The sequence below is a fragment of the Carcharodon carcharias genome, chromosome 14 (assembly GCF_017639515.1).
Source record: "Carcharodon carcharias isolate sCarCar2 chromosome 14, sCarCar2.pri, whole genome shotgun sequence".
Lineage (NCBI taxonomy): Eukaryota > Metazoa > Chordata > Chondrichthyes > Lamniformes > Lamnidae > Carcharodon > Carcharodon carcharias.
In genome coordinates this window covers 43,287,637-43,300,479 of record NC_054480.1, presented here as the reverse complement: position 1 = coordinate 43,300,479, position 12,843 = coordinate 43,287,637, and the positions used below count along the sequence as shown (strand labels likewise).

Below are 12,843 nucleotides of genomic sequence, written 5' to 3'. Positions count from 1 at the left end.
TTTGTATTTCTCTTTGTGTTCTTTCCAAACTCTTGTATTTATATTAAAATGTACATTACTTAGTACCGATTGTTCGTAGTGTCTGTGGCCATAGGATGAACATGGATTTGATATATCGTAGCTGTATTAAGTGATACCTTTAAAATAGCAACATTTTGAAGACTGCAATTCAATATTTTATGCAGTTGAAGGTTTTTCCCTATGATATTCTATCATGTGCAGAGAACTGAACCAATTACCCATTCGTACACAGGAGAGGGACGAATGATTACCCCATCAATGAGGAGGTAAAAATCTCTACTCACGTTTCAAAACATACATAATTATAAATATACATAGCAATCTTCTTTAATGCCTTTGAACATGTCATTGAGAGAGTAAAAAACAACCTATTGCTTTTGGAACTGACTGAAATGCAGTAGCCATTGCCACTGCTGATAGTTGCCAGGGATACCAGAACATGGAAACCATTCAGATTTATGTTTTTTAAAAATAAAGTTTCAAACAATCAATACTGTCTTTCCGAGGGTCTGGAAATCATTCCTGATTTGTCAGGGGTAATGATCTCAATCATAATGAAATACATTATCTTTGAATAGTTGTATTAGTTTTTTGAGTAAATGTCACACCTTGCTTTGTTGAGACAGCATTGAGAGTCTTTTTTTCCATGTTATTCCTGATTATTATGTTCATCAAACTATTTGGTTTCTAATTTTAGTTGCAAGTAGGAAACCAGACACTCATGTTAGCCTCTGCCCACTTTCAACAAAATATACAGAACATAAGTTACTTGAATGGGAGCAGCCTATTTGACTTGACCCCTGGAACACATAGATTGTTACTACAGGAGCCTCCGTAGCTGGGTGGGCAAGCTGAACATGGTTTCCCAGATTTGTATGGAGCTTCTGCAATCCAGTTTCCCCTGTGATAGAAAAATATAATAACATGCATCATTTTAATATGCTTATAGTTTATACATTATTATGAGCTATCCAGAAATCACTGCTCACTTTCATGCATCTTTCCTTCTGTCAGGACAATAGCTCAGATTTTGTGCTAGTAATGTTGGTGAAACTGTCAGCATTCACCATCATTACTCCTCTGAAACTGACAGCAACTTCTGGAGTCCACAAATGTTTAGTCAAACATGGAAATCCAAAGTTGCTGTTAGTGATTCTATGCTTCCCCATAGAATGCAATGTTGAAGTCCCTTCAGGTTGCTAGCTGTTGTAAATTTAAATCAGATCTGATATGTCCATGCTGTGCTATGTTAATGTGTCAAATTCTTAATAAGCCATGTAATTATTGAAGTAATTTTTTTGATCAGCTGCCAGTTGGAAATGATTTAACAGTTTATTTCCAATAATTGACATTACCTTTCTAACCTTACAATTTCATCTTAAAGTAGCATAAATGACAGTTCTCAGAAGATTGGTTAATGTAAAAGGGTAAAACATTACATCTATATAATTTAGTTTAGTGACCTAGATCGACTTTTACATTAGTACATTATGCGGTATTAATGTCATATTATGGCCTTAAGAAGTTAATGTTAATTTAGACATCTGCTACTAACCACAAGACTGTATGTTACCATTAAAAACACATATTTTGCATGTCACAACTATTCATTTTCTTTTAATTGTGTTTTAGACAGGGAATACATTTTAACTTACCTTGTTGTGTTATGTTTACATCTGCTGTGATGAACTATCCCTGAAAATGCTCATAATGAATGTAGTTTAAACTAAAACTAATACGTACTTTATCGAATAGTTGCACACAAGGAATGTAGTGTGAGGCCATGAAGATCCCCAGACTTTCATGTTATTGCAGGTGTGGACAGCACACCCAATTCTGTTTGATGCAGCCCAGACCATCTGAAAAGTAAAGGACAATCCTAATCTAAAGTAATATTAAAATCACTGCTCTGGACATGGTAACTGAGGTGCATCATTAACACTTTAAGCGTTGAAACCTTTTGTACAGAATATACAAATAAAAGTGATTAAAATGCATATATTTCATTAAAAGATTTAAAAAACGTTGGTGCTGAAATATAAAAGTCATTGCTTGTCACTATTGCTTGATCAAATATCTCATTAATTCTCTTTGAAAAGTTGATCCAACCAGACCAGACTTGACAGTCCTCAATGCTTACAGCACCATTTATATTTCATCACCAGAGAGCTAGAGTGGTAGATTTCAGATATTAGCAACGAACGGTCCTAGAAAAATATGAAGAGCTTTTCAGAGATCATGAAGCCTGACCCTGAAAGTGACACAACAGAATTTTATTGTAACAGGTTGATGTATTAACAGAGAACACTGGAAATACACAGCAGACATTCAGCATCTGTAAAGACAAAAGGCAGGTTAATGTTTCAGATATAGACCTCTCGTCAGAGTGAGAAACTGAAAGGTAAATTAGGTTCCTAACAGGACTGGATGATAAGAATTTGTAATATAGTCTCTCATTAGTTTATGGGCTGAAAATCCAGAAAAAATCATTTTCTAACAGCTAGAAGGAAATGAAAACTAGTAAATCTCATGCAAAGATGTAGCTGCCAAATATTTCCAGCATTTGTTGTTTATGTTTCCAGCATATTCGAGGTCACACAGTTAAATATTTATACTAATGTTGTGATTCACTGACGAATGTTCACTCAATGAATTATATCCCATTGTAACATTATATGCTATAATTTACTGAGGAATAATCAATGTCCTTTATTTAAATAAATTAGTTTTAAAGTACCTGTGTATAATGGGAGCAAACTGCTCCACTGCATTTATTGGGGCATCTTGGGTTGCATTCTCTAGGATAAGGAAAGGAGTAATAGCGTCTTTCTTCATACCAGGATCTCACAAGATCTAAAATAGACCGATAGCTGAAGAAAAAAGAAATACATTTTTTTTTTGCAAAAATAGCTGGCACAAGATTCAACAATCTCTTCATTGAGGCAATTCAGTCAGCATAGAAATATAGGAACCATTTAGCCCCACAAGCTTGTTCCACCATTCAATCAGATTATATACGAACACAAAATTTCTGAATCATAAATCAATAACAACTCACATCTATAAAGAACATACCTAGTGAGAAAGTAAAAACTTGAACAGAATGGCACGTTAATTCAACAATAATAAAATTGATCATGCTTCAAAAATACACCATTGGTGAAGGAAAATATATAATTCTTTGTTTACTTTAGCTACTGAGGTTTATTTTCAAAATCTTTTAAACTCAGTGAGTACTACATGTGCTTATAATAGCTCTTAATCTTTCTGATGATCCTAGTTACATTTGCATTCTTCTGAACTGCCCTGATGAAGTTGATCTCAATGATTTTCAATGTTACTTCTACTTTTAAAAATGGCACAGAGAAAAATATAACACACTAAACACCATGTACCTCTTTTTCATTCAGCACTTTACATGACAAAGTAAAGGCTAACATCCTTCTAGTTATCTCTGTATTATAAGTGACAATGTGTAGAGGTCACAGACAGCTCTAACTTATGTTGTATGTGGCTTATCTATAAAAGGTCCATCATGTCAGGTATGAGGGTTTTAAAATTCTGTACAAAGGTATGATTAATGTAAGCATAGACAATTCTCATTTTGACGGACTGAATGTGAGCTTACAAGAGATTAGAGGAACAAGATGGCATGACTTCTTTGGCTGTTTGCCTTACTGTGGAATCCATTGATAATTTCCATTAACAGAAAATAAATCAAGATAGTTCTCCACAGACTTTAAAAGTTAAAGTTATATCTGAAGTCAACAGCACAAACTTGAATTTAACTTGCATCTTATTACTGAACAAGTTTAGATTCAAGAAGTGGAATAAAAACATTTCATTAGCATTGGTGTACTGGTAATATGTACTGTAGATGGAACTCTGCACTATTTCTGTCGAAGGAATCCTGCACATTATTGCATCCTGGTAAATGCATCATTCACCAGGAAGGGTTAAGCCTTTAATTGGGAATATTGTAAAGTAAATCGGAATGGCACACATAAATTCTGTGCTTGATTCAATTGTTTCCATTATCCTGACTCTACTGTAATTCACACTGGGCATAAACTGAAACAGAGCATAAAATGTAGGAGCAGAAGTAGGCCACTTAGCCCATCGAGTCTGCTCTGTCATTCAAAGGGATCATGGCTGATCTGATAATCCTCAACTCCACTTCCCTGCCTTTTCCTCATAACCCTTGATTCTATTACTGATTAAAAATCTGTCTATCTCAGCCTTGAATGTACTTAATGACCCAGCCGCTACAGCCCTCTGCAGTAAAGAATTCCACAGACTCACTACCCTCTGAGAGAAGAAATTCTTCCTCATCTCTATCTTAAGCGGGTGATCCCTTACTCTGAGATTATGCCCTCTGGTCCTAGACCCTCCCACAATGGGAAACAACCTCAGCATTTACCCCGTCAAGAATCTTATATGTTTCAATAAGGCCGCCTCTCATTCTTCTAAACTCCAATGAATACAGGCCCAACTTACTCAACCCCTCCTCATAAGAAAATCTCTCCATACCCAGGATCAACCTAGTGAACCTTCTCTGGGCTGCCTCCATGCCAATATATCTTTCCTTAGATAAGGGGACCAAAACTGATCACAGATGTTCCATTTCTTCAGTGCCCTCTTCCTCCTTCACCATAACAAGCACACAGACAGGGAAGTCACAATCCAAATCAGCACTAGGTTTGGGAGAGGAACAAATTCTGGCAGTGACCAGGATTCTACTGGGCTGACAGGATCTCACTCACCAACTGGAGAACTGGTGGGGAACCCCCTGTCAGTTCCATGGAGGAGGTTCGATGGAACTGAATGCCAGCAGGCATTTAAGTGGTAACAGTGAGGTCTTCCCCATGATTTAGGTCCCCAGTGGTGGAAGTCCCAATCAGAATGGTGGCAATTGGCAGCAAAACATCCACCAAAGGTCCAGGATCATTGTGGGACCCCGAGAACAAAGGTGAGTAAAAGTGGGGTGGGGGTTGCATAAGGGGTGTAGGGGGTTGGAGGTAAGGGCAGGGACTGGCTTTCAGCTGCTCGACCCCACTGTCCATCCACCCCCCCACCCCCCACCACCCCCACCCCCCCACCCCTCTCCCACCCACCCAATGCCAGGCTCTTTGACCAGGCACAGAGTGCCTGACTATGAGGGCCCACCATGGGAGGCTGGTGAGTCAACAGCTATGTGGTCCCCATTTAATCCTTGAGCCACTGATAAATTGCTATTGGCTCAGAGATAAATGGTGCCAGTTGGTTCATTAATGAATCTAACTGACATCTTGTCATCAGCGGCTGGGATTCCCACAACAGCCTCTTCCACTCTCTGACCTAATCAGGAAGGTTCTAGCACCGCCGAGAGACTGACGTGTGGCCTCTCCCGCAATTAAGGGGGCCTGGCTGCCATGTTTCCCACCATGACAGGCTGCATAAAATTCAGTCCAGCACTACTATGCATCACTATCCAATGTTAAAAAATACACATGCATGAACATTGGGTGAAGACAGGGTTAAGCTTGACTTTGATGCTCTCATGGTGAATAACCATTTGACATTGATTGATTTTGTTCACAGATAAAGAATGGCCATTTGTGTAGTAAACTAGAGAAGCATACCAGAGTATAAAGAAATTCAGCTGAGTTAACCTAAAAAAAAGACACAGAAACATTTAATTGCACAAGACTGTTAATTGCTCACAGCATATTATGTGGAATTCTCACATTGGGAAGACTTATGGTTGTAGTCAAGACACACATTATATACTCTATCCAATGTCACTTCCCACTGAGGAAAGAAAAATCAGGCAGATCTGTAATTACTAGTTTGCTGCATGTCCCAAACCTTCCATAAGCTCATTGGGTTCTTATCCTTAATTAGGGAATAGACCTTCTTTACTTACCGGCCTGACTGAATAGACATATTTTGACCAACATATCTCAACAAGCTTGGTGGTCCATGATTCCATTTACAATGAGCTGCCCACGCTTCAGCAGATTTTGCTAGTCTGTCATCCCAGAGCTGTGAGAGAAGCAAACTGAAATGGTAAACTTCATTTAACGTACTGAATGTAGAAGTTATCCTCTCTGATTTAAAGAACCAACATATTGATGGAATATATATGCCTCCAATGTTCTGTATTGTTTTCAGGATTTTTGATTTGTAATCCTACCATTGAAAAATGTGCACCAATGTTTCCTGAATCCACCACAGCATGGTGGCTGGAGTCAATTTTATCTGAACCAAAAACATTCTAGAAACGCAAAAACAGTAAAACTTGTCAGAAACATTGGGGGCAACTATGGAAACAGTTCTCAAAGTTTATCTTATTTGAGAGATGTTCTATGGATTGTCATGAAAATACATTCACAGTTGTAGAAAAATTTCTTGTGACAGGAACTTTGTGTAGTAAATTGTTACCATGTGGTACCACTGAATTACAAGAATGTCTCAATCCAGATCATCGTGGCTTTTATTTTGCCTTTGGTTCCCCATCTCAAAGATAATAACCATCAATAACTTTTTGAAAAGATCTCACTGAAGTGGCTCATTAAGGTCACACTTCCTCACACGTGCAGACTACTCAATAAGACGTCTGCATTGGAAGTATTTCAAATTAACCTACATCCCAGTTAGTGCAAGCATCTGGAGACTTGCCACAAGAAAGGTGTGTCGTCAATGCTCAGCAATCTATAATATTCCAGAATTAACTGAAAAATACTATGCATGCTGGCTGCTGAATAGTGAATAATGCAGCCATTGTTATTGGTAAATATTGAATAGGTTTAAAATAGCTGAGTCTAACTTTCACATGTGGGCCCCTGACTTTAAATTTGGGCAAATGTTTAGTGAGCGGGCAATGTTGTATGTGAGAAACTCAGCCTTGCTCCAGAAATGTGTCCCCAGCTACACTAACTCCCAAGCCTCATTTAAAACACACCAGACTTCCTATCCATTCTGAGTGGAAGATCGGTGGGGAGTCGTGGGAATCATGTGGATCAGAGGCCACTGCTGATACTAGATAGATATCAGGATCAGCTGATGGATATGCCTCACAGTGGTTTCATTATTGAGAAGAAGGAAAGAGTCCATGGCAGGCCATTCCTAAGCTTTCCTTATGTGGCCTGAAGGAGTACTCTTGCTCCTCTTCTGGTTCAAATCCTCCTTTCTGCTGTACTGTTGAGGTAAAATTGCTGTTGGCTGCTTATGATCTTGGTGCATGATGCTGTCTCTCAGGACTCTCAGAATCTAATAGCTGCCCATAAGCAATCCAGTCCACTGATCAGATCCATGACTCAGTGAAATATTAATGGCTAGAGTCAACCTGCCTGACACTACCATCTCTCAGCATAACAGCATATGTCATCCCCACAGAATACCACATCAGTGAGAGGTGACATGAGGTTGCCTAAGGGCAAGTTGCAGAAATGCAGCCAGCAATGACTCACTGCCAGGAACAAACTGCCATTAGACTAGGGCCACCTCCATCCCATTACCCTATAGTAGTGCATGAACAGCCAACTACCCCTCATAATACTGACCCTCAGCTTGCATCCATGGAAACTGTTGGACCAGGTGAAAGAAGTTTTCTTAGGTGATATTTGCATTGAAGGAGTGAAAGTCCTTCTTGCTGAGGGACTATTCTATGGGAGCACACAAAGCAATGCGGGTGCCATTGATTGCACCATGGACCTTGGGGAAGCCAGGAACCCCATAAAACTGAATAACCATTTATTGCTGCTGCCTTGCTCTGGTGGCATTGGGAAGTATTCCCTAGCTCTCATGTAAAGTACATCAATGATCTGACAAATGCATGAGCAGACCTAGTTGGTTTTGCAGAGATGACCTGTGGCTGTTTGAAATGAGCCACTGCCATAAAGATTGAATGTGGCTCTCTGAGTTCTCATCAGCAAACAACAAATTAAATAGTCTTTAAGATGTAATCTACACCATAAGTAAGAAATTTCCCAAAATAGTGAAAAATGACAGAATAATTCATTGATTTTGGACACCTCTCCTTTGGGCATGTGTTTTTAAATGGAAACTCCTGATCTCCTTAACAGAATCTCCAGATGACTATGTAACTTTAAATAGTTAAAAATCTCAGGTGATTAGAAAGTAAGTATCATCTAACAATGAATGGTGCATAAACAAATTTTTCCAAAACATTTATTCAGAGCAGAAAACACTCACAATAATCACCACATGCAGAATCAGCAAATTAATGATATATCTTTTCAATCTTAGTACTGAAAGGAAGATATTTCATACAGTAGAATATATTGATGTCAAATCTCACAACAGATACCATGAAGAGATCAATTTATGTTTGTTGCTTCATCTTAAAGGATGATTAATGGTCCGATAATTCATATATAATATTCATGTTCACTTAAACAGGCAATAATGAAGTTTGATGAATGAAGTTTGTTTTGCATTCTGAGGCACCAACTAAACAGGTATCATTTGAATCAACATAATTCTGGTCAAATTGAAGAGATCAAAACTTTTGGCTCAAATTCTTGAATCAAGGGGAATAGCACTAGGCAGGAATGAAATTTATGCAGTATAAATGGGGATATTTAGTGTTGTAATAATTCCATATGATCTCAATATGTATCTTAGATATGGTATCTTACAGGTTATATACCTTGCAATAGTTTTGAAGACATTTTACGGATTGATTTTGATCTCAGTATAGATAGTATCCAATCAGAAACCCAAATGTCACACAACAAATATGTACAGGACAAGGAGCAAAATAATTGGGCCAGAATTTACTCTCAAAATGGTGATGAAGCTAATGGTGCTCACTGTTACTAACACACAAATCACACAGTAACATCCGACAAGGTCAAATCTGTGGTTAAACATGAAAATCTGGAATTTTCTGCTTGAAATACTCCATTGTGCCATTAACTTCATGAAAATGGCATCTCGCTGTTGGTCTCACCATTCAAATATATTGAATGGCATGAAGTTTCTGTACTTGTACGAGAAACTAAACACCATAGAAAGTTGGGGCTTGTCCATTTCAGTCTAAGTTGCTTCTTCAAAATTATAATAAAGCTTAATTACTGCCATACAACCTCTCTGACACTGGAAATTAACTTTTATAAGTGTAAAGCCTTGTTCCTTCAACTTTTAATTGTTGTTGGAGATTTAAATCAATTAACATTTTTAATGTTTCTTTATATTTTCTCTTAATTCAATCTTTCTTTCCCTTTATTTTCTTTTCCGTGTGGATTTGATGTGGGATACACCATTTCTACCTTACACTTCCTCCTTCAAGCCTTGTGCTGCTCAATAATAGTTCTTCAGTCTGATTGATTAAGGAGGTACAGTTGCTTGCTTTGGTTCACACAGGTTCCAGATGCCCTGGAGGCGGTGCTATGCCATTTCAATCCCCCACATACAGCAAATTGCAATGTAAAAAGCTCATGAAAATTAAATGGAGAAAGGCAAATTCAACTGTTCGCTGCAGGCTACAATAAATTCTGGCCCATAGTGTCAACTGGATACTGCAGTGGGTGGAATAATAAATAAGCAGCACAGAGCGGCATGATCTGCTGTCTGCCCCTGTGTCATAGTCTGCCTAGCGCCTCTCGAAGTGCTGCTGCACGAATGAATTTCTCTCCCTTCCCCCCCACCCACCCCAACTCCTGTGGTATTCGACAGTAAACCAACAGGGTACTGACGCTTAAGAGACAAGAACCAGTCAACTGCTTTTCAAGTGGTACCACAAGGATGTCCAGAGAATGATGCCAAATTAACGAAGAATTCCAGCCAGATTTACTCTCCTTGTATCTCGCCTGGTACTCCCTTTCAATTATTCATTTTTAAACACTTAGGAGGCGGAAAAACCCTGCTCTCTAAACATTTAAATTAAGCTTAAGGCCGGGTTTACAAACTTTGTAAAGCAGGTTTGACCCTGCAGTGGATTTAAAATTCATGCCGTGTCAAACTGAAGTGGAGGCAGACGACCTTCCCTCAAGGGCTCACATTCCCTTTTCCAGAGAGGCAGGTTGATCGCTGAATCCGGATTACGGATTTACATTTCTAGTTGATGGCTGGTGCAATGCACAAAAACAGGGCCATGAATGCACTTGACCCTGCTAACCTGTCTTACTCTTAATGGGTACAAACCTTGTTCTATATTTTGCAATGCTGTCACAGGACAGGTGCTGCTTTGACCCCAGCACCCACTCAGAGGAGCACAGGTTAGCAGAGCCAAGTGCATTCAAACAAAGCGGAAAGGCTTGATCCCATTTAGTCTTATTTCCTTTCATGATGTCATTTTTAAAAAATTGAAACAAGTAATAGATTGAATCAGATTAATTCCACTCACCATATACTCCATATTGGCCGCAGGTGGGAAAACCTGCGAGCGAACCCTGTTGTGGTAATCCAGAATCTCGTTTCGGTCTCTTGGGGAGATCTGTCGCTTGCGTCTACTGCGGGGAGTACCGCTGACATAAGGGAACTTCCTTAAATCAGGGCCGGTCTCCGCAGATGGGTTCACTGTCAGTGCGGTTACATTAGAGAGCACAAATGCACCAGACTTCTGAGTGATCCATAATAGCAAGGTTGTCAAACACAGGTGGGAGTGCAAAACAGTCATCGTGACACCGTCTGAGCACTGAATATGTGCTTCCAAATTAATATCTAAGTCAAATATATAAAAAAAGGAAAGAGCTATAAGGTTAATTTAAGTATTTGTAATTCAAAACTGTCACATATTGCTTGGCTTTTTGCAATATAAAGAACGCAGGATTAACTCTGCATCTTAAATAAATCCAATCGACGTGTAAACTCTGCCACATACCTGAGTCCGTTAGCCAAGAACAGCAAAGAGTCAAACTGGAGCCTGGCGTTTACAACCACTTCAACATGTGGTCAGGAAATGAATCTAGTCAGTTTCAGCACACTTACTGCTGCGATCTCACAGATGGATCTGTATAAAGTTCTCTAGGGGAACGTCAACTTGTTTGAAGACCTGTGATAGGCTATGGAGGTATTTAGAGCTTCCTGTGCAGAGCACATCACCAGCTCATTGCAATCCCTCTGAACATTTAGGTATTCAGTACTCACACTGCATAACATAAAGGACATTAAAAGTTTAAAAAAACCAAGCAACATGCAATCGCATGTATACTAAGTTAATGCCTCCCGTGTTGAGATTAGGTTTAACACAGTTATTTTCATTGAGACATTGTGCCTGAGCTCGAAACTGGATTTACGTGTTTGGGAGGAATCGTCCCAGATTTGCAGAAAGTGCGGTAGCGGGCAGGAAAAAAGTTGTTTTGCCTGCCGGCCACAATGGCAGGTTTTCATGCCGTATGGTCCCATTCCCGTCTCATTAATTATCCAGCCACAAAAAACATGCCGACTCACTGGCAGGCGGCCTCCAATTTGCCCGCCATGCTGTTACCTCACTGCTTCCTCACGCCAGGTGCCATATTTAAACTATAGCTACTCACACAATGCTTGCACCCCGGGCGGACACCAGTGATGACATGGTCCCAAAAGACAAGAAGAGTGCAGATTCAGTGACACACCCCTGGAATGCCGTGGAGGCCCAGCACAATGTCTTTCACCCCTGCATTGGCTGTAGGAGGCCCATCAGTCTCACCACTCCGGCTCGAGAGGCAGTGGCAGAGGTGGTCAGTTCTAATGCTGAACACAAAAGGTTGGCCATCCAGTGCAGGAAATGGATGAATGATCTCATCTGTGCCACCAGGGTAAGGCAGCTATCATCACTCTAAACTCACACCTTCACAAGGTCATCACACATTCACTGGCATCTCACTCACTGCCAGCTCAAGGGACATCACCACTCACTCTCTCACACACACCCTCACATCTTCGTTTGGCCTCATCTCCTCTGGAGACTGCCTCCCGATCCCTCGCCATTTTGAAGCCACTTGCACAGATCAACATGTGCCCCATACACACCCTGGGACTCCCACCTTCCCCAGTACAGCCCTTGCCCCGCAGCCTTTCCCTTGCCTGACGTCATTTCTCCCCCTTCCCCAAGCAAGACCTAGCTCTGCAGCTGAAAAGCCTTACGGTTGATCTGGTAGGTAGACACTTGCCCATAAGCCCCTTAAAGGTGATGTGGTGCTGCCTATGAAGCTGGCACTGATGATGAGTGCTGCCCGAAGCAAGGTAGGCAAACAAACCTCAAAGTCCTGAGCAAAGTGCAGCTTGCCAAGTGTACATCGTTCATGTATAGTTGTGAAATGCCAACGTGCCTGGATGATCAAGCATGTGGGGATGATTCCAGTGAGCAATTCTTATAATTAGATGCAGATGTATTACAATGAAGTTCCTGATGTGCAGCGGCGGGAAAGGCTGCCCATCAATAACGGGTGGAGATGATGATCACAAACTGGTTTCACGATGTCGTGAAACTGATTTTTGGCCTTCCTGCCATATTGCCTGCTCATGTCCGCCATGACGCCAACGCCAGCGAGGACAGAAAATGCTGCCCTTTAAGTATGTCACTATTTTTAAAGATAAAGTAAGCCGAACATAAAGTAATACTCATTGTGCTCGGTTTGAAGTTATTAGAGGTTATAACACGAGGGTATATACCAGTGCGTCTTGATTCAGCCATTTACCTTCTACCATATTCCCTGAATTATCTGCTTGACTTTTACGTTATCTAACAGAAACCTTGATATAAAGAGGGCAGTGTTCATTTAGCACTACAATTCATTGGCAGGTGTAAATACTCGAAGTGTATATGCTCCTAGTCCTATACATTGGAGAACTGTATTGCCTGATTGCAGGAAAATAAAATGCAAGCTCGACCGT

At 40.1% G+C, this 12,843-nt stretch overlaps 1 protein-coding gene across 1 annotated transcript; it reads right to left on the bottom strand.

The window, feature by feature from the left end:
* Positions 1 to 361: 361 nt before the first annotated feature.
* On the bottom strand, positions 362 to 10,927 carry r3hdml (R3H domain containing-like). Its single transcript, XM_041205022.1, has 6 exons — positions 10,850 to 10,927; positions 10,373 to 10,689; positions 5,927 to 6,045; positions 2,759 to 2,891; positions 1,765 to 1,880; positions 362 to 922 (listed from the first exon to the last, which is right to left on the bottom strand). The coding sequence occupies exons 2-6, from the start codon at positions 10,643 to 10,645 to the stop codon at positions 787 to 789; spliced, it is 777 nt and encodes a 258-aa protein (XP_041060956.1). The 5' UTR covers positions 10,646 to 10,689; positions 10,850 to 10,927; the 3' UTR covers positions 362 to 786.
* Positions 10,928 to 12,843: the final 1,916 nt, after the last annotated feature.

Coding starts and splice junctions, on each gene's coding strand:
- r3hdml (XM_041205022.1), bottom strand. CDS start 10,645: ATGACTGTTTTGCACTCCCACCTGTGTTTGACAACCTTGCTATTATGG. Junction 2,892..5,926: donor ATGTCTATTCAGTCAGGCCG/GTAAGTAAAGAA, acceptor TTTTTTCTTCAG/CTATCGGTCTATTTTAGATC. Junction 923..1,764: donor GTGTGCAACTATTCGATAAA/GTACGTATTAGT, acceptor TTTCTATCACAG/GGGAAACTGGATTGCAGAAG.